Source organism: Orcinus orca, chromosome 19 (assembly GCF_937001465.1).
Source record: "Orcinus orca chromosome 19, mOrcOrc1.1, whole genome shotgun sequence".
Lineage (NCBI taxonomy): Eukaryota > Metazoa > Chordata > Mammalia > Artiodactyla > Delphinidae > Orcinus > Orcinus orca.
In genome coordinates this window covers 15,893,841-15,920,426 of record NC_064577.1, presented here as the reverse complement: position 1 = coordinate 15,920,426, position 26,586 = coordinate 15,893,841, and the positions used below count along the sequence as shown (strand labels likewise).

At 41.4% G+C, this 26,586-nt stretch overlaps 1 protein-coding gene across 1 annotated transcript in view; it reads right to left on the bottom strand.

Annotated features, from left to right (window-relative positions):
• MYOCD (myocardin) overlaps positions 1-26,586 on the bottom strand; it is a 97,061-nt gene that overhangs the window by 57,947 nt on the left and 12,528 nt on the right. Inside the window, exon 2 of the mRNA XM_004266827.3 lies at positions 333-398. Coding sequence (XP_004266875.1) covers positions 333-398 — 66 coding nt within the window. The remainder of the gene's footprint in view (positions 1-332; positions 399-26,586) is intronic.

The window sequence follows — 26,586 nt, the reverse complement described above, 5'->3', positions numbered from 1 at the left end:
AAAGGTGATGTGATTGATGCTTCCGGAAAGAAGAGTGATTAGATCCAATTCTAAAAGTAGGAGAGAGGGATGGACGCCCATAGAATTGTGTTTGTCCTGTAAACAAACCACCACATTAGAATTTTATATGATTAAAGGGAAGCGCTTACAGGTGAGTAGCATTTGGGGCTAAGCCTCCTGGCCAAGGTCTGGGATTCCTGCTGACACAGAGTCTGTGAGGCTCTGGGGAGACTGATCCGTGGAATTAGACTATGACCTCTGAGGTGCTTTCCAGCTCTCAAGCTGCATGGTCCCATGGTACAGATCAGTCAATAAGAGAGGCAGCTACTCACGTGGTATGATGCCTTGGTTAGCCAGCTGTTCTTGGGTCCTTCTCTGTTGAAGCCGTAACTGTAAAACTTAGAAAAGCAAGTGTTAGTTTGTGAGTCGGGCTAAGACTGATCGCAATCACTTCTATTTGCCTCGTACTTTTTTTTTTTTTTGCATCACTCTTCTTTCATTATTTCTAGAACAGTTCTGAAAGTCTGCGTGAAGGACACTTGCGTGTCTGTTGTAGACGTGGAGAAGGAAGGATGAGAGAAGCTGAGGGGCTTGCAGGGTTTTGCAGCAAGTGGGTAACAGCCAGAGACTAGAAGACTTGTCTCCTCTGTGAAGTGAATGTTACTTTCACAGCACCATGCCCTGTCTTCCCCTGCTAGACCACCTGGGAGGTGAATACCACCAAACACTGCTGGGAACTCGGCCATGATTTCCAAAGAGGAGACGGCGTAAAGGAAGCTTGGCCTCTCCACTCTCACCTGGGTTCAAATCCCATCTCTAGCCCCTTCCTATGTGGGTAACTCTGGGCAAGTTGTTCAACGTCTCTGACCCTCAGAGTGTTTTCATTTGTAACTGGGAACAATGCCTGCCTTACAGGATTGTTATATAGTTTGATTAAACTGTGTATGCAGACTGCTTAGCAGGGTGCCTGGCACCTAAGTCATCAATAAATGGTAGTATTCTGAGAGTTTAGAATCCACCTGGAAATTCAGAGAAGGGCTATTGGAGTCATGCTTTACTTAGAAAAATTAAAACATTGTAATCTGTCCAAACTATAAATTATAAAACTTTGTTACTATCCCTAGCATATTATTTATGATTTTCTCATTCTCTTCACCCCTTTCCTCCTAAAAAAATACCCATCATCTTTGGACATTTACAATTTCTCAGGGAGATTCTGAGTTTGCCACCTTGGTTCCCGGGTTTAAGTTGCTCAGGATAAGAACAGAAAGAGCAGAACTTTTCAAGGAGAAGGATTGGTTTAATCGCCTTATAATGAAAAGAGAGAATAACCATTGCTTTTATGAAGATAAAATTAGAATGGAGAGAAGAGAAGCAAAGATGAAAAGGATATATGGGCTGATGTTCAAGTTTATTTAGTATTCCAGAGTGAGGCTTCAGAGCAAACGCAGTCATAAGATACCCTGAGAGAGTAATGGAGAAAGACAATTTTAAAAAGTGTTGCTGTGGGTTTTGAATTGGCTTTTCACCAAACTTCTTTGGGAGAGACCAATGTCGCTGAAATACTTTTAATTACTTTTGGTGGCTGGACTGTGCTTCACTGAATAGCCTCATATGACTCCATCTTAGGACTGGACAACAAAGAGGACTAAATTATTTAACTTTGTGGATACATGAAAACGACACGAGCGTTTATTATTCAAGCCCTCCTTCAGACCAACCCTCTTACTGATAAAAACCATAAACTCTGAACATAATGTGAAAAATAACTACGTGAGGATTCTGAATAGTGACAAAATCAGGCAGACTGTAGGGAGGAGTTGAAACTTGGAGAGGTGACTTACATGCAGGTGAGTTTCTCATTTCGGGGCAGGAGGCTTTGCCTTGAGGGTGGCCTGTAGTCATGAAGTGGCAAGTCATAGGCAGTTAAAGCTCCAATAGAAAACCTGCTCATCTTTCTGGCCAGAGGAATCAGGAAAAGGTGCCCAGACAACCAAGGCTGCCCACCAGGGAGTAAGGGGGAAATCAGCAAGGGAGGGGGCTGGAGGAGGGGGTTCCCTAATTCCATGTGTGAATCTCTCCAAGTTTCAGGTTGATCCACTAATGATGTTTCCATGGGGCAGATTCAAAGCAGCACAGCAAAGGTTTAAAATTAAACTGGAATTTGAACATCTGTGCACACAGGCAAGAGAGAGCTTAAAGTGGGACTCTACCTGGGTTAACTGTGTGCTAAAACAAAAACATCAGCATTCTCCTGAGGACCGTAGGAGTCTATGTGTAAGATTCACAATGTCCAGGATGCAATGCACAATTACTCTACACACTAAGAATTAGGAAAATGTGACCCACTCTAAATGGAAAAGACAATAATGAGATGCTAACCTTGAGATGACCCAGATGTTGGAATTATCAGACAAGGCCTTTAGTTATTTTCAACTATGCTCAATGAAGTAAAAGAAAACATACTTGAAATGAATGTAAAGACAGGAAGTCTCACCAAGAAAACAGAACACATAAAAAGGAATCAAATGGAAACACAAAACTTAACAGCAGAATATCTGAAATAAAAAATTCACCAATATTCCATGCAAATGGAAACCAAAAGAAAGCTGGAGTAGCAATTCTCATATCAGACAAAATAGACTTTAAAATAAGGACTATTAAAAGAGACAAAGAAGGACACTACATAATGATCAAGGGATCGATCCAAGAAGAAGATATAACAATTGTAAATATTTATGCACCCAACATAGGAGCACCTCAATACATAAGGCAAATACTAACAGCCATAAAAGGGGAAATCGACAGTAACACATTCATAGTAGGGGACTTAAACACCCCACTTTCACCCATGGACAGATCATCCAAAATGAAAATAAATAAGGAAACACAAGCTTTAAATGATACATTAAACAAGATGGACTTAATTGATATTTATAGGACACTCCATCCAAAAACAACAGAATACACATTTTTCTCAAGTGCTCATGGAACATTCTCCAGGATAGATCATATCTTAGGTCACAAATCAAGCCTTGGTAAATTTAAGAAAATTGAAATTGTATCAAGTATCTTTTCTGACCACAACGCCATGAGACTAGATATCAATTACAGGAAAAGATCTGTAAAAAATACAAACACATGGAGGCTAAACAATACACTACTTAATAATGAAGAGATCACTGAAGAAATCAAAGAGGAAATCAAAAAATACCTACAAACAAATGACAATGGAGACACAACGACCCAAAACCTGTGGGATGCAGCAAAAGCAGTTCTAAGGGGGAAGTTTATAGCAATACAAGCCCACCTTAAGAAGCAGGAAACATCTCGAATAAACAACCTAACCTTGCACCTCAAGCAATTAGAGAAAGAAGAACAAAAAAACCCCAAAGCTAGCAGAAGGAAAGAAATCATAAAAATCAGATCAGAAATAAATGAAAAAGAAATGAAGGAAACAATAGCAAAGATCAATAAAACTAAAAGCTGGTTCTTTGAGAAGATAAACAAAATAGATAAACCACTAGCCAGACTCATCAAGAAAAAAAGGGAGAAGACTCAAATCAATAGAATTAGAAATGAAAAAGGAGAGGTAACAACTGACACTGCAGAGATAAAAGAGATCATGAGAGATTACTACAAGCAACTCTATGCCAATAAAATGGACAATCTGGAAGAAATGGACAAATTCTTAGAAATGCACAACCTGCCAAGACTGAATCAGGAAGAAATAGAAAATATGAACAGACCAATCACAAGCACTGAAATTGAAACTGTGATTAAAAATCTTCCAACAAAGAAAAGCCCAGGACCAGATGGCTTCACAGGCGAATTCTATCAAACATTTAGAGAAGAGCTAACACCTATCCTTCTCAAACTCTTCCAAAATATAGCAGAGGGAGGAACACTCCCCAACTCCTTCTACGAGGCCACCATCACCTTGATACCAAAACCAGACAAGGATGTCACAAAGAAAGAAAACTACAGGCCAATATCACTGATGAACATAGATGCAAAAATCCTCAACAAAATACTAGCAAACAGAATCCAACAGCACATTAAAAGGATCATACACCATGATCAAGTGGGGTTTATTCCAGGAATGCAAGGATTCTTCAATATACGCAAATCTATCAATGTGATAAACCATATTAACAAATTGAAGGAGAAAAACCATATGATCATCTCAATAGATGCAGAGAAAGCTTTTGACAAAATGCAACACCCATTTATGATAAAAACCCTGCAGAAAGTAGGCATAGAGGGAACTTTCCTCAACATAATAAAGGCCATATATGACAAGCCCACAGCAAACATCATCCTCAATGGTGAAAAACTGAAAGCATTTCCACTAAGATCAGGAACAAGACAAGGTTGCCCACTCTCACCACTATTATTCAACATTGTTTTGGAAGTTTTAGCCACAGCAATCAGAGAAGAAAAGGAAATAAAAGGAATCCAAATTGGAAAAGAAGAAGTAAAGCTGTCACTGTTTGCAGATGACATGATCCTATACATAGAGAACCCTAAAGATGCTACCAGAAAACTACTAGAGCTAATCAATGAATTTGGTAAAGTGGCAGGATACAAAATTAATGCACAGAAATCTCTGGCATTCCTATATACTAATGATGAAAAATCTGAAAGTGAAATCAAGAAAACACTCCCATTTACCATTGCAACAAAAAGAATAAAATATCTAGGAATAAACCTACCTAAGGAGACAAAAGACCTGTATGCAGAAAATTATAAGACACTGATGAAAGAAATTAAAGATGATATAAATAGATGGAGAGATATACCATGTTCTTGGATTGGAAGAATCAACATTGTGAAAATGACTCTACTACCCAAAGCAATCTATAGATTCAATGCAATCCCTATCAAACTACCACTGGCATTTTTCACAGAACTAGAACAAAAAATTTCACAATTTGTATGGAAACACAAAAGACCCCGAATAGCCAAAGCAATCTTGAGAACGAAAGAAGGAACTGGAGGAATCAGGCTCCCTGACTTCAGACTATACTACAAAGCTACAGTCATCAAGACGGTATGGTACTGGCACAAAAACAGAAAGATAGATCAATGGAACAGGATAGAAAGCCCAGAGATAAACCCATGCACATATGGACACCTTATCTTTGATAAAGGTGGCAGTAATGTACAATGGAGAAAGGACAGCCTCTTCAATAAGTGGTGCTGGGAAAACTGGACAGGTACATGTAAAAGTATGAGATTAGATCACTCCCTAACACCATACACAAAAATAAGCTCAAAATGGATTAAAGACCTAAATGTAAGGCCAGAAACTATCAAACTCTTAGAGGAAAACATAGGCAGAACACTCTATGACATAAATCAAAGCAAGATCCTTTCTGACCCACCTCCTAGAGTAATGGAAATAAAAACAAAAATAAACAAATGGGACCTAACGAAACTTCAAAGCTTTTGCACAGCAAAGGAAACCATAAACAAGACCAAAAGACAACCCTCAGAATGGGAGAAAATATTTGCAAATGAAGCAACCGACAAAGGATTAATCTCCAAAATTTACAAGCAGCTCATGCAGCTCAATAACAAGAAAACAAACAACCCAATCCAAAAATGGGCAGAAGACCTAAATAGACATTTCTCCAAAGAAGATATACAGACTGCCAACAAACACATGAAAGAATGCTCAACATCATTAATCATTAGAGAAATGCAAATCAAAACTACAATGAGATATCATCTCACACCAGTCAGAATGGCCATCATCAAAAAATCTAGAAACAATAAATGCTGGAGAGGGTGTGGAGAAAAGGGAACACTCTTGCACTGCTGGTGGGAATGTGAATTGGTTCAGCCACTATGGAGAACAGTATGGAGGTTCCTTAAAAAACTACAAATAGAACTACCATATGACCCAGCAATCCCACTACTGGGCATATACCCTGAGAAAACCAAAATTCAAAAAGAGTCATGTACCAAAATGTTCATTGCAGCTCTATTTACAATAGCCCGGAGATGGGAACAACCTAAGTGCCCGTCATCGGATGAATGGATAAAGAAGATGTGGCACATATATACAATGGAATATTACTCAGCCATAAAAAGAAACGAAATTGAGCTATTTGTGATGAGGTGGATAGACCTAGAGTCTGTCATACAGAGTGAAGTAAGTCAGAAAGAAAAAGACAAATACCGTATGCTAACACATATATATGGAATTTAAGAAAAAAATGTCATGAAGAACCTAGGGGTAAAGCAGGAATAAAGACGCAGACCTCTTAGAGAACGGACTTGAGGTTATGGGGAGGGGGAAGGGTGAGCTGTGACAGGGCGAGAGAGAGTCATGGGCATATACACACTAACAAAGGCAGTAAGGTAGATAGCTAGTGGGAAGCAGCCGCATGGCACAGGGATATTGGCTCGGTGCTTTGTGACAGCCTGGAGGGGTGGGATAGGGAGGGTGGGAGGGAGGGAGACGCAACAGGGAAGACATATGGGAACATATGTTTATGTATGACTGATTCACTTTGTTATAAAGCAGAAACTAACACACCATTGTAAAGCAATTATACCCCAATAAAGATGTTAAAAAAAAAAAAAATTCACCAAAAGGCCTGAAAAGAGAATGAATATTAGAGTAATTAATCGGTATACTTGAACACAGAGCAAACTGAAGAAGAGAGAGGGAAATGATGGAAAAAGTGGACAGAGCCTCTGGTACCTGTGCCACAATATCAAAAAGTCTAATATCAGCTAATTAGAGTCCTAGAGAGAGAACAGAAAAATAAATAATTGCCCAAACTCCCTAAATTCGGTGAAAAACAGAAATTTACAGATTCAGAAAGTTCAACAAACCCCAAACCAGATATAGTCACAGAAAACCACACTTAGATACATCATAATCCAATGGCTGAAAACCAAAGAGAAGGAGAAAATCTTGAAAGTAGCCAGGAAAAACAACACATTACATAAAGGGAAACATTGATTTAAATAATCACAGACTTCTCAGTAGAAATCATGGAGTCCAGAAAATAAAACAAAATGAAAACAAACCTGAAACTGTCAACCCAGAATAGGAAATATCCTCTAGGAACGAAGGTGAAATAAAGATATGTTCAGGTAAAAGGGAAACAGGATAATTTGTTGCCAGCAGACTTTACTACAATAAGGAATTAATTTCCTTTTTACTTACTACTATGCTTAAGGAAATTCTTCAGGCTGAAGGGGAATGATATCAGAAGGAAACCTGGATATTCAAGAATGATGAAAGCATATCAGAAATGGTAACTAGCTGGGTAAATTTTAAAGATTTTTTTTCTTCTTAAGTATATATGTCATATGTGTGTGTGTGTGTGTGTGTGTGTGTGTGTGTGTGTATATATATATATATATAACTGTTTAGAGAAAAGTCATATCATTGTCTGGTGATGTTCTTAAGGCATGTAGACATAATACAGGTAACAATTATAACATCAAGGGTCCTTTGTGACAGCAAAGGCTATTGGTAGACTTTAGGTAGACACTTTAGGTAGACTATGAAAGGTTAATTATGTATCTTCTCATCCTTAGAGCAACTAAAAAAAAATGCCAAGAGGTATAATTTAAAAGAATAAATAGATTAAAATGGAATGTTAAAAAATATTCAAATAATCTAAAACAAGGCAAGAAATGGGGAAAATAGAAACAAAAAGTAGAGGAACAAACAGAAAATGAGTAATAAAGTGGTAATCAATAATTACATTAAATATTAATGGGTTAAACACTCAAAAGGCAGATTATCAGGAGGGATTTTTAAAAAAGCAATATTCAATTATATGCTGTCTACAAGAGACACACTTTATACATAAAGACTCAGATTGGTTAAAAACAAATAGATGGAAAAAAGATACACCATACAAACAGTAATCATAAGAAGGTGGAATGGCTATATCAATTAATATATACTTTAAGTCAAAGAGTATTAACAGAGATAAAGAAGGGACATTTCATAATTATAAAAAAGACAATTCATCAGGAAGACCTAGCAATTATAAATGGATAGGCATCTAATAAGAGCTTCAAATTACAGGAAGCAAAAACTGACAGAATTAAAGGGATAGACAATTTCAAAATCATGGTAGATTTTTAAGATCCCTCTCAACACTTGGTAGAACTAGATAAAAAATTACTAATGACATAGAGGATGTGAACAACAATATCAACCATCTTGATTTAATTTATATTTATAGAGCTCTACACCCACTAACTACAGAATAAACATCCTTCTCAAGTGCACATAGTACATTCATCAAGATATACTAGACCATAAAACAAGTTTCAATAAAAAAAACTGAACTCATATAAAGTATTCCTCTGATCACACTGGAATTAATTAGAAATGGGAACCAATGTGCTATTTAGGAAAATACCAGGTGATAACTTCTAAATAATTCATAGGTCAAAAAATAAATCACGAGGGAAATTACAGATATTTTGAACCGAATGATAATGAATATACAACATACTACAATTTATGGGATGCAGATAAAGCAATGCTTAGAGGGGAACTTAGAGTCTTAAGTGCTTCTGTTAGATTAGGACAAAGAGTTAAATAATCAATGACCTAAGTTTCTACCTTAGTGAGCTAAAAAAGAAGTATCCTCAAAGTAAGGAGAAGGAAGAGAAATAAAGATCAGAGCAGAAATCTTCAAAACAGAAAGCAGACAAGTACCAGAGAAAATTAACAAAGCCAAAGGCTGGTTCTTTGCCAAGACAACAAAACTGACAAAGCCTCACCAGACTGACAAAAAAAAAAAAAGAGAGAGAGAGAGAAAGGATAAATTTTACCAGTATCAGGAATTACCACCCTAGACACTCGACATTAGAAAGGATAACAGGAAAATATCATTAACAAATTTGTGCCAATAAACTTGACAATTTCGATAAAATTTCTTGAAAACTACAACTTACCAAAATTGATACAAGAAGAACCAGAAATCTGAATATGCTATATTTAATAAATAAATTACACTGATTACCAAAAAGTTCCCCCCTCAAAAAACCCTCCAAGCCCAGACTGTTTTACTAGTAAATTCTATCAAAATATTGTGATTGGAATAAGTGATTTTGCAAGTTCTCCATCAAATAACTTCCATATTCTATATATTACACCAAAAGTAAGTAGAATCCTCAATTATTTTGTATTTATCATAGATCTTAATCCAATAAAGGAAAAAGTTTAGAGAGATATCCCATTACTAGGGTCAACCATTTTGAAGCCTGCTTCAGTTCTCTAGATATAAAGCTATTTTGACTTAGATTGACTGCATTAAAGTAATAGAAGTGAATGAAAGAGAAAAATATGAAAACACTTTTGAACAAAAAAAATGGAAGAATTTGGTGATATGAAGGAAGAGAGAAATATATATATATATCCCCACATGTGGAATCTGACGTATGGCTTGAGGCTAGACTATAACTTTAATTTATTCCAAATAATTGGCAAACTACATACATCTCTGCCATTTATTAAAGAATTTTCCTTTGCTCACTGATTTGTAATGTTGCTTTCATCATTTATTAGAGTTCTAATATAAGCCATGATCTGTTTCTAGGTGCTAAGTTCTAATTTATACTAATTTACACTTCTTATCCTTTTCTCTCCTCTTAGCAGCAAAAGTAGTAAATGTTTTCTGTCTCAAGATGGCAGACGGAGTACACAACTGATGGCTATAAATAACAGAAATGATAGTTTAAAAATCTATACCTTCACAGGGAAAGAAAAAGGGGATTCCTCAGTGGACGGGAACTGTAAGTAATGTCTGAGACATAAAATGAATATGGAATTGACTGGATTGGAAAACTCATCCCAAGACATACACAAGTGAGTGACTGAAAGCCATGCCAAGAATCCTCCTTGCCCTGGAGCAGGAGGGAGTCTAAGGCTCAACGTAACAGGATTGTTAATTGGGGTACCAAAGCTAGAGGTCTGCCCCTACCATGTCCTGTACCCCTCCATACACTGGATCGGGCATTGGTTATGTGGGATGAAACTGTCTCCAGGTGGGAGCAGTAAACAAGTCATCTTGGGAGACACAGTGGTGGGCTTCAGACTGTGAAGCAACATGTCTTTTCCCCAGACTGTGCTCACCTGTGCATCAGACAGTCTAACAGGTATCCGCAGGGCATACGTGAGGGTACAACCAAGAATCACCTAACCTGGGAGGAATGTCAGCACCATGAAAGAAAGGCTCCAAACTTCAACAAAACAGTGTGAACGAACGGAGCAGGTATTTCTCAGAGGCAGGCAAGATGATTTTCATTAATTAAAAGTAAAATAAAATAACCACTTCATACCCATTAGGATGGCTACTGTTTAAAAAAATGGGAATTAACAAGGGTTGATGAGGATGTGACGAACCTGCACTGCTGCTGAGAATGTAGACTAGTTTAGCTACTATAGAAACCAGTACGGTGGCTCCTCAAAAAATTAAAATAGAACTACCATATGATCCAGCAATCCCACTTCCGAGTATACGTCCAAAAGAAGTGAAAGCAGAGGCTAGAAGAGATACTTGTACACCCAGGTTCATAGCAGCATTATTCACCGTAACCAAAAGGTGGAAATGACCCAAGTGTCCACCAGTGAATGAATGGACAAACAAAATGTTGTGTAGACATACAGTAGGGTATTATTCAGCCTTAACAAGGAAGGAGATTCTGACACATGCTACAATGTCGATGAACCTTGAGGCCATTATGCTGAGTAAAAAACACTAGTCACTAAAGGACAAATACTGCATGATTCCACTGATATGAAGTCCCTAGAGTAGTCAAATTCATAGAGACAGAGAAAACAATGGTGATTGCCAGGGGAGGAGGGGACCAGGCCATGGGGAGTTATCGTTTTAATGAGTATTGAGTTTCAGTTTTGCAAGATGAAAAAGATCTGAAGATAGATGGTGATGATGGTTGTAAAACCATGTGAATGTATTTAATACCACTGACTGTACACTTAAAAACGATTAAACTGTAAATTTTATGTGTGTTTTACTATAATCAGAAAAGTAAAATTAAAAAATAAACCAAAGGTCAAAGTATAACTTAGTTCATTAAAATAAACACACTCAAGTGGATGGCTGAATAAATACAGTTAAAAATAAATCAGTAAACTGGATGTCTGAGCCATTCTCTTAGAATGTAACATAGAGGGATAAAGGGTGGATAGCAAAAGCAATATGGACTCAATGTAGAAACACTGCAAGATACAGAAAGGCTTCCAGGAAAAAAAATACTCATCCCTGAGCTAGTCATCCCTGAGCTAGAGATAACTATTATTAATATTCGATTCATGTACTTGAGCTCCTTTTTCCTATATGTTTATGTGGGATCATACAGTAAGTTTTCCTTCATTAGCTGCTCTTTTTAGTAATGTATCACAAATATATTCCTATGCCATTGAATACCCTTCAAAAGAGACAATTTTATAAGCTGCATAGTATTTCATTTTCTGATTATTCCATAAGTGATTGAATGAAATGCCTGTTATTGAATAATGAGTTTGTTTCCCGTATCTTACCATGTAAAACTGAAGCAGACATTTTTTGTAGTTAATTTGGGGCCACGTCCTCAAGATATTACTTTGGGGTATACTCTTAGAAGTGGAACTGTTTGCAGGCTTTTGGTCCATAAAGCAAACAGCTCTCTTGAGGGGTTATTCCGACGTTCTTCTCACTAGCTAAGTAAAGCACGGCAGGGTTGTCCAGCACCCTTGGCTTTGCTGCTCTTATCACTTGGAAGCTGCTGTAATCCTTCCCTCCAGTGAAGCTGGTGGCCTGGTTGCCAGTTCAGTGCTCCAAGCCTACAGGGAGAGGACAGACGGCCAAGGGCAGGATGATCTTGGCAGTGGCATTTGTCCCTGGGAGGCTTCTTCTCCAGGTCTGGCAAAGCTCTGATGCTACAGAGGTGGAGACTGAATGACCACATCCCTTTCCATGCCTGCTTCCAGCTGCGTGTGGGAGACCCCTGATATTGGGGCAGAAACCGTACCACTACTGGCCTTTCCCTCTGGGCACAGCTGTCCTCAGCTATTGTCTGGCCTCCATCCCTGACTGTCTCTCTGTGCTTTACTGACCAGCACTGCCCTCCCTGCTTTCAGCCTGCTGTGGCCATTTGTGTCCCCAGAGCTCTTGGCAAACCTCCACTGCTCCACTGTAGCTAAAAATACTCTGAGCAGAGGGTTGCTTTTCAGCCCAAGCCTTCCCCCACTCCCAGTTCCAAGCACCTACAAATTACGGGTATCCATGGAGCTTCCTCTTCGCTTCCTTTGAGGCCATACGGTTATCTCTGGGAGGTGAAAGGGAGTGAGTTCTTGGCGTCTTTTCCATGTCATCCCAATATGTTCCCTTATGGTGCTGCATTCGGGTGTCAGCCTGTCTTAGCTTTCAGAAACAAAGCAATGTTTCTTCCTCTATTTTTGTGTTCATTTGGGCATCGTTGCCAGAATTAAGAGTCACATGTTTGCACTCAGGTCGCTTCTTTCTTTTTTAAATTAAGTTTATTAAAAAATCAAAATCATTACAATGTTATATTTAAGGACAAAAAGAGACAATAGAAACCAATGTGATATTTCCCCCGAATGTTAAAATAAAAACGTGATAATTATTGTGACCAATTACACAATAATTGTTAGGCAATATTTATGTCATTCTAGAAATTTCCATAACTTGCCTAGGAACCAATAAGAAGATCTGAGAAAATATTAAGGTTAAAACAAAAAGGAATCCTCAGTACATGCTGTTCTTTACTACACACTATTTACATTAGTGATTTTAATCTAATCATAAAAATGTCAGCTCTACTATATTAAATTCTCTTCAAGACTGACAATTAGTCCAATTTGGTTTTCTTGGTACAAACACAGGTATTTATTCTAATCAAGTTGCTTCTTTATTCATAAGTTCTGGGCTCTCAATTCTGATTTTCTCATCTGTCTGGGGCTTTTCTTGCCCCAGTACTACACTCTTTGAATTATTCTAGATTTATGATAGATTTTCATGCCTGATAGGGAGGATCTCACATCACCCTTCTTTTATAAATGTGTCTTGACTACTCTAGCCTGCTTTTCCCCCAAAATGAATTTCAGGATGTGAGTAGCAGGTTCCATCATCACCCCAAGAACCTACCTCCCCAGAAGCAGGAGGAATATGTTCCTTTAATATTCTGTAATCACAAGTGCGAACCCTACCTGGATAGGTAGCATCATCCTGGTTAAGATTATTAAAGAATATATAGAAACCTCTGGATCAAGTATAGTGCAGGACCAGGACTAGGTTCCCTGCACGCAGCTGGGGCTGAGACTGGATACCCAACCCAAGAATGGGAGCTAGAAGTACTATACACAATAGCCAAGACCTGGAAACAACCTAAATGTCCATCGACAAGTGAATGGATAAAGATGTGGTATACACAGACAATGGAATATTATTCAGCCATAAAAAAGAATGAAATAATGCCATGTGCAGCAACATGGATGGACCTAGAGATTATCATACCAAGTAAAGTAAGTCAGAAAGAGAAAGCCAAACACCATATGATATCACTTATATGTGGGATCTAAAATATGACACAAACGAATCCATCTACAAAAGAGAGATAGACTCCCAGACAGAGAAGAGACTTGTGGTTGCCAACGGGGAGGTGGGTAGGGGACAGAAGGATTGGGGGTTTGGGATTAACAGATGCAAACTATTATATATAGAATGAATTAACAACAAGGTCCTCCTGTAGAGCTCAGGGAACTAGATTCAATATCCTGTGATAAACCATAATGGAAAAGAATCTGAAAAAGAATGTATATATATGTCTAACTGAATCACTTGCCTATAGAGCAGAAATCAACACAACATTGTAAATCAACTATACTTCAATAAAGTAAATAAATTAAAAAAAAGGATGGGAGCTAGAATATCTCTACACACCACTGGGTTGCAACCAGAACATGTCAGTTGCCTGGGCCCAGCAGAGGAAGCAGGGCCAGTCAGGATGGGAAGGACCGGGTACAACTGTGCACGTCTCTGAAGAGTTTCAGGTTAAAGAGGAGGGAGCTATCGGGATTGATGGACACTGTGACATTTCTCTTGTCACACAGAAAACCACCTCTGCTATATGCCCAGACAGACCTTTCCTGATGCAAAAGGGAAGCAATACGATGGAGCAAGGGTGGGAATGGAAAACAGAGACTCAACTTTGATTCCACCAAGCCGCGTGACCTTGAGTAAGTCACTCTGTCTATGAGTCCTAGCCTTCTCTGTGTATAGCAACAGTGTCAATAACAAATCAGAATAACCAATTTCACAGGATTATTGGGATGGAGTTAACGAGTTAACCACTTTCGAACCTATACGAGGCTGTCAAATACCTTTCTGTTTTATACTGCTAATAGCTGCTTCGGGAGAAAGCCCAACTGCTGGGTTCTGGTTACAGAATTTGAAGAGAAGGAGCTTTAACTTGTAGTGGGAGCACTAAAGTATAAGTTGTAGAAAGTCACTGCTGTCTTTAAATACTGGCCAAGTTCAGGGCTAGCAGTTGCTGGGGGCAGCTGATGCAAATTGTAAAGGAGGGATTTGTAGGAAGAAGGGACCAGAGGTACAGAGGTTATACAGTATGGAGAGTGAAGTGGGAAAGGCAGAGGACAGAAAAGGAAGTGAATGGTAGAAGCTGAATCAGTAACTCAACACAGATCAATTCTTCCATCTTCCTGTTCATTATTTCTCCCTGTCTCTCTGGCATTGGTAGAACTGAAAAGTGCCAGTCTCTCGGACACAAGTTTTTATATAAATCATCTCATCGAAACCTCCCATTAATCCTGTAGTTGTATGAATTCTGATCCCTATGTTAAAACTCATAAGGCCCAGAGGGTGTAAATAGCTCATCCAAGGCCATAGACTTACGAAGCAAGGACAGCGAACTTCAAACCCATGACTTTGGACTTTAAAGTTTTGCCTCATGGGTGCAAATCCTGAATGGAACCATTTGGATGATAAAATGGTAACTTCTTCCATGTTAAACCTTATGTTTTAATGTATTTCCTCCATTGGAAGGGTTCCTTTCAAATGAAGAATCAGGAGCCACTAGAAAACGAGGCATGTTTTATGCTCCCTGCCTCTTTGGTAACCCAACGTAAGGGACCCTCAGCTCAGCATTACTGTCCGTAGTGTTTCCATAGCAACAGTCATGTGGAGTACCATTCTCACCAACACAGGTGATGGGCTCAGTGGAGTCTCCAGTTAGGATGAGGCTCCTGAATGATCCCAGACTCTGACGGCATCACACAGAGTTGTTGCCATGGTTTTGGTGAGAAGTATTGCTTTTCTGAGGATTGCAAAACACTTTATGTTCCAACCCCATGCTTGTTCATTCCTGACAGAGTGGAAAATGCGTCTCCTTGGCTGAAATGTTCCTCTTGAGTCCAGCCCAAAGATGACATTTTTAGGAAAGTTTGAGAAGAATCCTGGGTCTGTTACTGAGTCACGATAGAGTAGAAATGGATCTTTTCTATTTAAAGAGTTTTGTGCTACTGTTTGAAAATGTCACATTGCTAGGGAACAGTGGAAATGGAAAACTTTCCATTTGCCATCAACAAAGAAAGATCATTACTGAATGTGAAACAGAGGAGTTGAAGAGAAGTTCTGTTACCTGTCTGACCAAAATAGAAGGAGGCTGATGGGAATTTGATTTAATAATATCGGTCTGCATAAGCCTGGTGCCCTAAAAAGGGATCACTTATCTGGAATACAGCACACGTCATTCTAGAACCCCCTCTGCTCTTACTAGTTGTTTCTTTAGACTGGTCCCAGAATCTCTCTGGATCTCAGTTTAATCTAAAGCAACAGAAGAGATTAGATTAGCTTAGATCAGGATTCTCCCAATTCATCTCATATCAAGAGTCACCTGGGACCTGGAAAAGTCCATTTCTTTGGGATCTTTCCTTGGAGACTACAGTCCAATAGCTTTGGTGTATATTGGAAGTATATTTTAACAAACATTCCAGGAAATTCTGAGGAAAGAAGTAGTCTTGAGAAACAGAGCTAAGCAAATATATTATGCGAAGAAAGGAGCCCATGTCTTTACACTGCTTTGTGCCTTGCTTTCTCACTGCTAATATATTGTCACTTTTTGTGTGGGTGTGTATATGCACACTCTCATTTTTAATGGCCACATAGTGTCTTGTCATGTTCCACGATCTGTTTAACAAACCCCCTTTCATTGTACATTTAATTTTTTTTTCCAGAAATGATGTATCACTTTGTACTCCTACTGGGACTTTTGGAGGGTTCGCATTTCACTACACCCTTATTAACAGTGCTATTAAAGAGGAGAAAAGCTTTGCTAATTTGATAAGTAATGACGGTATCCGTTATTCTTTCTAATTAGTCAGACACATTTTCATAGATTTGTTGATTATTAGTATCTTTTCTTTTGTGAGTGGCCTGATAATATTCTTTGCAAAGTTTTCCAGTGGGATTATATTTTCTTATAGGTTTGGGACAGCTATTTATATCTGAAGCACATTAAACATAGTCATATATGTTGTAAATTTCCCCTGGTCTTTTGTTTCCAATCAATTTTGTTTGTGATGATTTTGGGCATTTAACATTTCTATATGCAATCTTTTTAAAAACTGTTTTATGATTTGTATCTTTGGTGTATACGTAGAAAAATCTCCTTCATCTCCAGATTATATATTCACTTAAATGTTCTTATATTTTTATGGTTTTGGTTTTTGTATCTGACTTTGCAATGCACCTGGAATTAATTTTAGTATATAGTATTAAAAAAGGCTTTCATTGTTTTTTCAAATTGTTAACTAATTATTCTAACATAATTAATTTCGAATTAAATGGATTTTAGATCTAGATTCTGTCATATAATACTTATATATTACTTCTATACCCTTGAATCCTTTTCTACCCTTTCTTTATCTTCTGACCTCGATACTTTGTTTTGTTAGGCTGGGTTTATCCTTGACTTAAATATACATTTTGTACGGCGTAGGAGTCTAATCTGAAATACCCTCAGCCCTCCAGTTACACAATCCTTGTTTAGATGATCAAAACCAAGCCCTCAGAATGATTTATAAGTAATTACAAGGTTTCAAGGGACCAAATGGTAGAAAGTAGCTTCTATTCACACCAGCAACAGAGGTGACATATCAAAGTTAAGATAGTGCCATGTATTCATGGAAATGTTTATATACGACAGGTAGGAAAAGTTTAATCTGATGAAATCTGAGTGTGAATCAGTTCTGAATGTACTGAGGATTTTAGGGAAAAAGGGAGCAGACAAAAGAAGAGAAAGCAAGGATGGGATAAAGGTAAAAAGAGGAAGTAACAAAAAGAAAGACAAGAGGAAAAAGCTTTCGTTTTCTTTCACTGTGAGGAGAGTATCTGTGTGTGTATGAATATCCCGGTGAAGGCTATTAGTTCATATGTATGTATTGGAAAATAAAAGATGAGTTAAATCAAGGGTGAGTTTCTGCTCCAGGAAGGAAACCACAGATGGGCCTAGTGTCTTGGTACAACTATGGATTTGTAAGGCTTCCACCCAGATCATGAACTGCCTCCCTGGGCCCAGCGTGGAGGTGATTCTAATTCTGAATGAGGTGGAGGGAGAGGGGAAGGATGGAAGGAAGGGGGGGGGATTTGGAAGCAGCAATTTGGGAAGTAGAATTCTTCATGGGAGCCATCTATACCGACCCAATAAGCTGGATTATTACCCATTCATACTTGAGTTTGGGCTGTACTGACAAAGCTGGCAGGTCCAAGTGAAACCCAGATATCTTTCCTCCAACCACTGATGGTGGAGAGTAGCTGCCTTTCCCCCTAAACAATAACACTAGGTGTCTTGGTGTTTCCCAACTCTTCGGCAGTTGTGAATTCTTGTTTATTACTTTCTATCTAGAATACGACATGGGCCCATGAAGTTGCATCCTACAAAGAAGTTGCTGGGATCTGTGTGCTAAGCTTCTATTTTGTCCATCTAAGTAAACCATCACTGCGATGAGCATCATCCTTACCCATCACACCTCCCGTGTTGCCATGGAGACACTGCCTTCCTAAGACCATCATATTATTCATATTTGATTGATTTTCTGTTCTACCCTCCCTCTACTCAACTGTTTTTTTTCCTACCAAATCCTCCATTTTTCCTAAACAAATTTCTCTCAGCCTCGCTTTACCTGTGGTCTCTACGCAGCTCACTTGCCATCACCCTTCGGCCTCTAAGAATGGTCATATTTTCTAAAGCGGTGGTCCCCAACCTTCTCGGCACCAGGGACCGGTTTCGTGGAAGACACTTTTTCCACGGACGGCGGGTGAGGGATGGTTCAGGTGGTAATGCCAGCGCTGGGGAGCTCTGGGGAGCGATGGCGCGACGGGGAGCGGCAGATGAAGCTTCGCTCGCTCGCCTGCCGCTCACCTCCTGCTGTGTGGCCCGGTTCCTAACAGGCCGCACACCGGTACCAGTCTGCGGGCCGGGTATTGGGGACCCCTGTTCTAAAGGAACCCCAGAATGCATGGTCTAACAAGATACTGTTTCTGAATTATAAATTAATTTGTATTTAAACGTAACCAAAGTCATAAACGAATTTGTGTTTATTTTACATTTAGTAAGTCATTTTTGTGGGAGGGAATGAATGAAAAAACACCTCAAAGAAGGTAAATGATAAACGGAAGACATGTACTCACTAAACCAACCATATATTCATCATCTAGAGAATCATCTTCCTTCTAATGTTCCATAAATTCCACTCCAACAGTGGCTCTGCTTTGACTACGTGGTAAGGTGAAAATCAATCCCCCAATTTTGCTGAGCGAACCCAAAGGTCTTCTTCCAACAACACTTCAAAATAATAATACAGAAAGGTCATCTCGGGCTTCCCTGGTGGCGCAGTGGTTGAGAGTCCGCCTGCCGATGCAGGGGACACGGGTTCGTGCCCCGGTCCGGGAAGATCCCACGTGCGGTGGAGTGGCTGGGCCCGTGAGTCATGGCCGCTGAGCCTGCGCGTCCGGAGCCTGTGCTCCGCAACGGGAGAGGCCACAACAGTGAGAGGCCCGCGTACCGCAAAAAAAAAAAAGTCATCTCTTTGGGCTCCAGCCTCCTTACCCATGAAGGACAGGACAGATTAAGTTAGAATTAGGTGTTCTCAAACTTAAAAAAAAAAAGAAACCTTTTTTTTTTTCAAGCTGAAATCCTACATGGAAGGAAAAACAAAACAAAACAAAACAGTACCAGGGAGCACAGTAAAAGCAAAACCTCTCATGAAATGTCAGAGCTCTGTGGAGTAGTTTCAAAAATCATTGGGTTGGGTCGTCCCTAAATCCCTTCCAACTTAAATGTTATTTTTGTGATTTCGATCTAAAAAATCTCAAACCTCCAAGGAGACATTGCTTAGGAACAGATGGAGTGATTTTTACTCAGGAACGAGGGTCTGAGGGGCGGATAACGGCGCCGCCATTGCATCAAGAGAACCCTGTTCCTCCAGCCCAACTTGGTCCTTTGAACCCTCCTTGCGGGGGAGTAAAGCCTCGCGAGAGGCGGTAAAGCTTCCGATTCAGAGGACCACGCCAAGGTTCCTTAGCAACAGCAGCAGAGGGAAGCCTCTCCCATCAGCAGCTGGTGGTGGGCTCTCACTGCTTCTTTAGCACCTTATTACAATGCGCTCTTGTCTCCTGGTAGAATCCTCTGTACCCTGCCTAGCAGCCAGCATCCCTTGGCAACCACAAGAGCAATCATTCTGTCAGACCGGTAACGCTGCTTGTATCCTCATTGCTCTATACGTTGTTTCATGTCCTGCATATACAATATGCCTCGGCCTCGGCTTCCTACTAAGAGCGTTAACATTTCATGACCTTTGGTTTCATCTTTGACCAGGGTCTTTCTGTGCATGTCTCCAAATTCAAGCCTCTGAGATGTTTCTTAATCTCAGGAGTTCTCCCCATGAGATGATGGCACGTCTTGTAATAATTCTTAGCATTATATTCGAAGTGCAGGAAAAAGAGTGCAAGATAGCAGAGCAGTATACCATCGAGGGTTCCAAGAAGTCAGATGTGAAATGCAGGGTCTTAAAGTGAACCTCCAGAGGCAAATGTGACCCCAAACAGCTATTATTTTTACAAAGGCCCCAGAATTTTTACGATGCCCCCCATGAAGCTACCAATTCAGTCTCTCAAAAAGTATTTAACAGCCCCTTGCTGAGGCATCTCCAGACATTGAGGATGATACATAGTAATTTAAGGCATGAATAATCTAATGAAGAAGAGAAGATGCCCACACATGAGTTAGATAAATAAAGTGTCAGGCAACACATGATTAAAGAATACATATTCACAGAAGGGTACCGAGGATAAAAGAATGGAAACTTTACATTTGCAAGGGAGAATCTTATAGGAAAGATGGTTGATAAAGGGAATTCTTGATCAAGGGAAAAGCATGCCTAAAAATTGGAATGTGGAATCCATATGGTACCTCCTGGCCAGAGCCAGTTTCCTGAGCATATATGACCTGTGCCATGAGCATCCCACGCTCAGAAGGGCCCTGTGCTTAGTTTAACGCTGTGCTGTCACCACCTGAAATTGTGATCATTTTGAACAAAGGACCCCACATTATAATGCTGCATTGGGCCCTCACCAGATATATAGTGTGCCCCAGAACACCAACTTTTCAAGGAGAGGGACTCCTATCATGGGGCGGTAAGAGATAATACTGGAAAAGGAAGTGGGGATTCATGGAAAGAGGGCCTTGAAACCTACGCTGAAGTGTTCAGACTTTCTCCTGTAGAAAGACGGCAGTACTGGCACTTTTTAAAAAAAATTAATTTATTTATTTTTGGCTGCGTTGGGTCTTCACTGCTGCGCGCAGGCTTTCTCTAGTTGCGGTGAGCGGGGGCTACCCTTCATTGCGGTGGCTTCCCTTGTTGTGGAGCACGGGCTCTAGGTGCGCGGCTTCAGTAGTTGCGGCACTCAGGCTCAGTAGTTGTGGCTCACAGGCTCTAGAGCTCAGGCTCAGTAGTTGTGGGTCACAGGCTTAGTTGCCCCGCGGCACGTGTGGTCTTCCCGGACCAGGGATTGAACCTGTGTCCCCTGCATTGGCAGGTGGATTCTTAACCACTGCGCCACCTGGGAAGTCCAGTACTGGCACATTTTGAGCAGCAGAGTTATATGGTAACATTGAGATTTTAGGATAACTAATCTCGTGTTAACATGAACGGCGGAGATGGGGATGGTGTGAAGACTCTTATCAGGCTCCGTGGGTAAAGCAAGAAAGGTCACTTGGACATGGTGAGAATGGAGAGGAGAGGGAAGATTTGAGAAACAAGTGGAAAAGAAGAATCACTATGTCTTGATAATAAATTAAAGATGGAGAGAAAGAGTCAGAGACAGGTGAATCAAATTTACATGACAATTTCTTTCATCAGACTTTGGCAAAGAAGAAATAAAACCACAAAAACTAAAGCACTGGGCTTCCCTGGTGGCGCAGTGGTTGAGAGTCCGCCTGCCGATGCAGGGTACACGGGTTCGTGCCCCGGTCCGGGAGGATTCCGCATACCGCGGAGCGGCTGGGCCCGTGAGCCATGGCCGCTGAGCCTGCGTGTCCGGAGCCTGTGTTCCGCAGCGGGAGAGGCTGCAACAGTGAGAGGCCCGCGTACCGCAAACAAACAAAAAACTAAAGCACTGTTACTATAATTATTGGTAGCAAAACTGGTAGGGCTATCAGGAGCTTTGAGGCCATGCTTTCATCTGGGAACTTGGCAGTAAGGTGAGTGCGTTAACATCATTCATCCTTCATTTCATTCTTTCAATAGTTATTGATCTCTTACTAAATATCTAGATACCGTTTTAGACATTTAAAGATCCAGCTGCAAATAAAGCGGTCACTGACTCTGCCTATGAAAATTTTACAGCCTAGGAGGCAAAAGACGTTAAACAAATAATCACAACTGTGGGTACATTATGAAAGGGAAGTTTCACATCGTTTGGGAATTAGAGAGGCTTTTCTGGTCTTTTCTCCCAGGAAACTTAGGCAAATAAATAAATGGAGTTGTTAAGCCCATGGCACTTAATTTGCTTCCTTTCAGTTCTACTCAACTACAGCCCGTTTTGTGTGTGTGCATCCGTGTGCACGCGTGGGTAGTTTCCATTTCCGAAAGACTTGGCTCCCCTGATAAGAAAGGGGGAGATATTGACAATAAAGTCCCTGGCAGAGTGAGGAATAAAAGAGAAAATAAGAAGCAAGTGATACCTGCCTTTCATTCTCTTCTGAACGGTTTTCCACTGAACTTACAAGGAAATGCCTTTCTGATCTGCTATGGAGGTGTTTTTTTTTTTTTTTTTTTTTTTTTTTGCGTTACGCGGGCCTGTTACTGCTGTGGCCTCTCCCGTTGCGGAGCCCAGGCTCCGGACGCACAGGCTCAGCGGCCATGGCTCATGGGCCCAGCCGCTCCACGGCATGTGGGATCTTCTCGGACCGGGGCACGAACCCGTGTCCCCTGCATCGGCAGGCGGACTCTTAACCGCTGCGCCACCAGGGAAGCCCCTGGAGGTGGGTTTTGTGTAGCTAAGATGTTCCCACAGGATGGCCTCTCTTCCTGATCTCAGTTTTCCCCCAAGGATGGGCATCCCCCCAGCCAGATTGGGCTTTTCCCTAGGAATTTTGGAAATTGGACTGGGCGAGAGCTGTCTACTTGGGAGCTGTCGGGAGTGCACATTTTCAACCACGTGAACTGGGAAAATGGTGAAGCTGGCCAACAGGGATGGGGAGAGCCAGGGAGAGTGGCCTGAAGGTATTCCAATCCCCAATTCCAGCTCATTCTCCTCCAAGTATCAACCACGTTCCTGTTGCCGAGTTCCATGAGACAGCCCGGGATGCTTATAGTAAGTGCTCTTTCTTTGTTTAAGCTTGTTCAAGATTTAATTCTCTACTGGTTGCAAACCAAGAAGCTCCCTACGGATTAGTATTGAACGGGGGCTGCCGGTGGTGGTGGAAAGCTACCAGCACAAGCAAGCAAAGCTTTGAGATCTATTTTAAAATCCTGGTCCACTAGTAAAAACTCCTAGGTGTGCAGATCTAGGGTCTGTAGAGGTGGCAGAACATAGTATACCCCAGAGCACGATGCTGGCAGACCCAGGAGGCCAAGTTAAGCATGTCACGGGAAGCATCCTGGATGGCTGTTAATGTGGCGTCCTCTCTAGCCGATGCCAGGTAAAGACCACAAGCCCTGGACACGACAGAGCAACAGTCGGCTGAAAGCTCTCCCCTCAGAAGGGGCAGTCGTATCTGTCCAAAATTGTGGCCTTGAACTTCTTTTTGTTGAGCTCCACCCTGAGTTTGGATCAACCTTCACATACGACCCCCGACTTCGACGTCATTGCCTTCGAGGACACCGTCAGGCACAGGGCAATGGAGGATCTCCTGGCAAGTAACAAGCAGGACCACCACTGGAGGTTTCAGGGATGCTCAGAGCTGGAAGCTGGTGTTGTCGGACACAGAGGGTAGAAATAACTGCTCTCTCCTTGCCCAACGGGTGGCCCACTCACAGAATTCTTTCCTTTCCCCGGCATTTTCCGACTCTGGGACAGACCCCCTTCCCAGGAGCAGGCTGCGTCACTCGTGGGTCTGATGGTACACGGGCATCAACCCGCCTAGTACAGAGGAGACGGGGGGATGAGAACTGAGAGAATGTGGCCTTTTAGGCCACGTTGTCTACACTGTTCCTGCCCCAAGCCTGGCCGTGTTCCCCAAACAAGGCTGAAAGCCAGGGATTATTTTTGTGTGTCCTGCTGACATCTGAGCACACCCTGCTCCTTGCCTTCAGAGTCCAGGTACCAAGAATAACTGTTCCCTTGACCAAGCGTTGCCCTGTGTGCAGCCAAGTGGTCACAGTGAACAAGAAGGACAGAAGCTGACTGGGTACCCGTCCATTGCTGGGGGCATCGAGAGAAGAGGCAGAGAAAATGACGATCAGGTGACTGATGCGCCCTTTGTGGTCTGATGGAGAAGGGGAGCCTGGGCTGCCGGACTGGCGTTAGTCGTCTTCACAGATGAGCAGACATGCAGGGAAGAGGCTGGGACCAGGCACCACTGTTCTTTCTTGATCTCACGAGATGTCCCGACTCTGCTTCCTTCGAGGAGATTGAGACACACGAATCCAGGCCAGCTTCCAGCACTGGGCACGTGTTGGGTAAAAACCAGGGGAATATTCACATCCAAAGAGCACCAGCTCAGAATGACCACGCAGTTATTTCAATGATCAAGCCTCACACACAGTCTCAAGTTTGAGAAGGATGTCTGTTCACACAAACAGTGCGAAGCGATCCTTTCCCTAAGCACCACACTCTCAGTTTGTCAAAACATTTGAAGAAGACTAATTCATGCCTCAAAAGGAATTCTCTCTCACGCAGCCAGCTGCCAGGTTTGTGAGCTGAGGGCTTTTATGTTACAACATCTCAAGACACTATAGGCAGGAGGAACGCAGGCCTTGAGTGGATGTGCCGTGGGGCTGACGATGTCACTAAGGGGACAGAAGGTGCAATTTGCCTGCTCTCGGGGAGGACAGGATGAGAAAGCCAGCTCCGGCCAGCCTAGATGCCTGTGAGAAGCAGTACAGCGTAGGAGTTGCAGACGTAGGCTCTGAAGCCAGGGGTGCATATGTTCAAGTCCTAGCTTTTCCATTTACTAGTCGTGGAGTCCTATGAAATGCCCTTCGGGGCTGGGTTCTCCAATTTCTCCATCGGTGAATGTGGGGGGACGGAGGGGGACCCAAGGTACCACCCACAGGACTGTTGTGTGGATTCAGTTCGTACATGTGAGGCACTGAAAGCAGTACCCAGCAAACAGTGAGCACCCAATCATTCTTGGGGTGCTCTACTGGGACTGCGGTGCATCTCCCCAGAGCCATCCCCGTGTGGGGAGGACCAGCTGGCGTCAGGCCATGCTGTCACCAGAACTGCCCGCTGAGCCCTGACCACTCGGCTGCAGGGAAATTTTTTCCTCCATCACAAATAGGTCCCTGAAGCGTGCAACAGAAACTCGGCAACTGACATAAACAATTTCAAACAATCATTTCAGAAGACAAATGGTTCCATGTGGGCATCAAGATTCCTCCGGAGGCTTTCCCCACTTGTTTATGTGTTCCATGGCCTAGAGCCACGAGTGAATTAGATGGACAGCGTGCCACCCCGGGGCGGGGTGGGGGGGGGCAGGAGGGGCCTGGGGGACCAGAACCTGCTGTTTGACCTGCTTTCCTTGAAAGCTGGTGCTGGGGTGGGGGGGGTGGTCCTGGAGGAAAGGGACTCTGATTTTCACCTCCCAGGGTCCACCATTCATTGGGAGGGGTCACGAGATCCAGGTTCAGCCCTGCTCTGCCATGTTTCTGCATGTGAATTTCAGTGGGTCACGAACCCTTTCTGAACCTCATTTTCCCATCCCTCTAAGGAAGGTATCATTAGACCCATTTCACAGGGTCACTGCCGTGATCAAACTAAGACTCCGTGAGCTGGGATAAATGACTACACAAACATTCAAGAGGTGAACGTAGGCGTCCAGGGAATACCTGTAATGAGAACTGGTATTAGAACTTGGAACCAAGGGTGTGCTTTACGAGGGCAAGGAAAAGGAATTCTCTCCAAACTAAGGGGAAATTTTTCATTCCACGTCGCTGTAGTCCTGGAATAGACTGAAGTTCTTTTGAGATCCTAAGTGAAGCGTGTGGTATACTGTGCTAGCATTGAAAGCACATATTGCCTCTTCTGGTTATAAAACATATTTCCATTTCATTAGCTGTTCTTTGAAAGTACCATATATAACATGCACGTTATATTACATTTCAGTGTCTTCAAACATTCTCCCTTTGTTGAGCATTTTGAGTTTTTCCTTCAATTTTTCTGTAGCATGTATAACACTACAAAGAATACAGATCTTTGACTCGTCATATGAAGTGTATAGTATATACATAATATACAATAGACATATGTGTATATTATATACTCACACCGTTATATAATCATGATATATATAATAGTGATTGATATAAATATATATAACATATAATAGTGTGCGTATATATATATATGTACACATATACTATACCTTTAAAGTTTGAGAAAATAGTAAATGTAGGTATATTAAAATTTTTTTAAGCGTTAGAAAATAATCTTGGCTCTACTGTTTTTACAAGGTTTTGAAACAACCAAACATAACATTTAAGAACATTTTCTGTCTCTGGGACATTCCATAGCGCTGGGTTCTAGTCTATGTGCTAAGACCAGAACCTTCTGCAGAGACTGGTATTCTACTAAAGCCAAAGGCTGCTTTGCCATTTCTATGCCTATTCTGTTCTCCTCTCCCAGATAATACTGTATCTAACTTGCTGAATTTCACCTCTCTCTCTAATCTAGCCCTTTGAACCTTGAAGCCAGTGCAGATGGCTACTACGTGCGAAGAACGCTCTAAGCAGAGGGATCATTTATTTTGCTGAGAGCCACTGGCCTTGAAAAAGCCAGGCATCGGCCCATCTTTGCACCATCAATGTCTTCCCAGGCTGCATGTTCCTCAGAG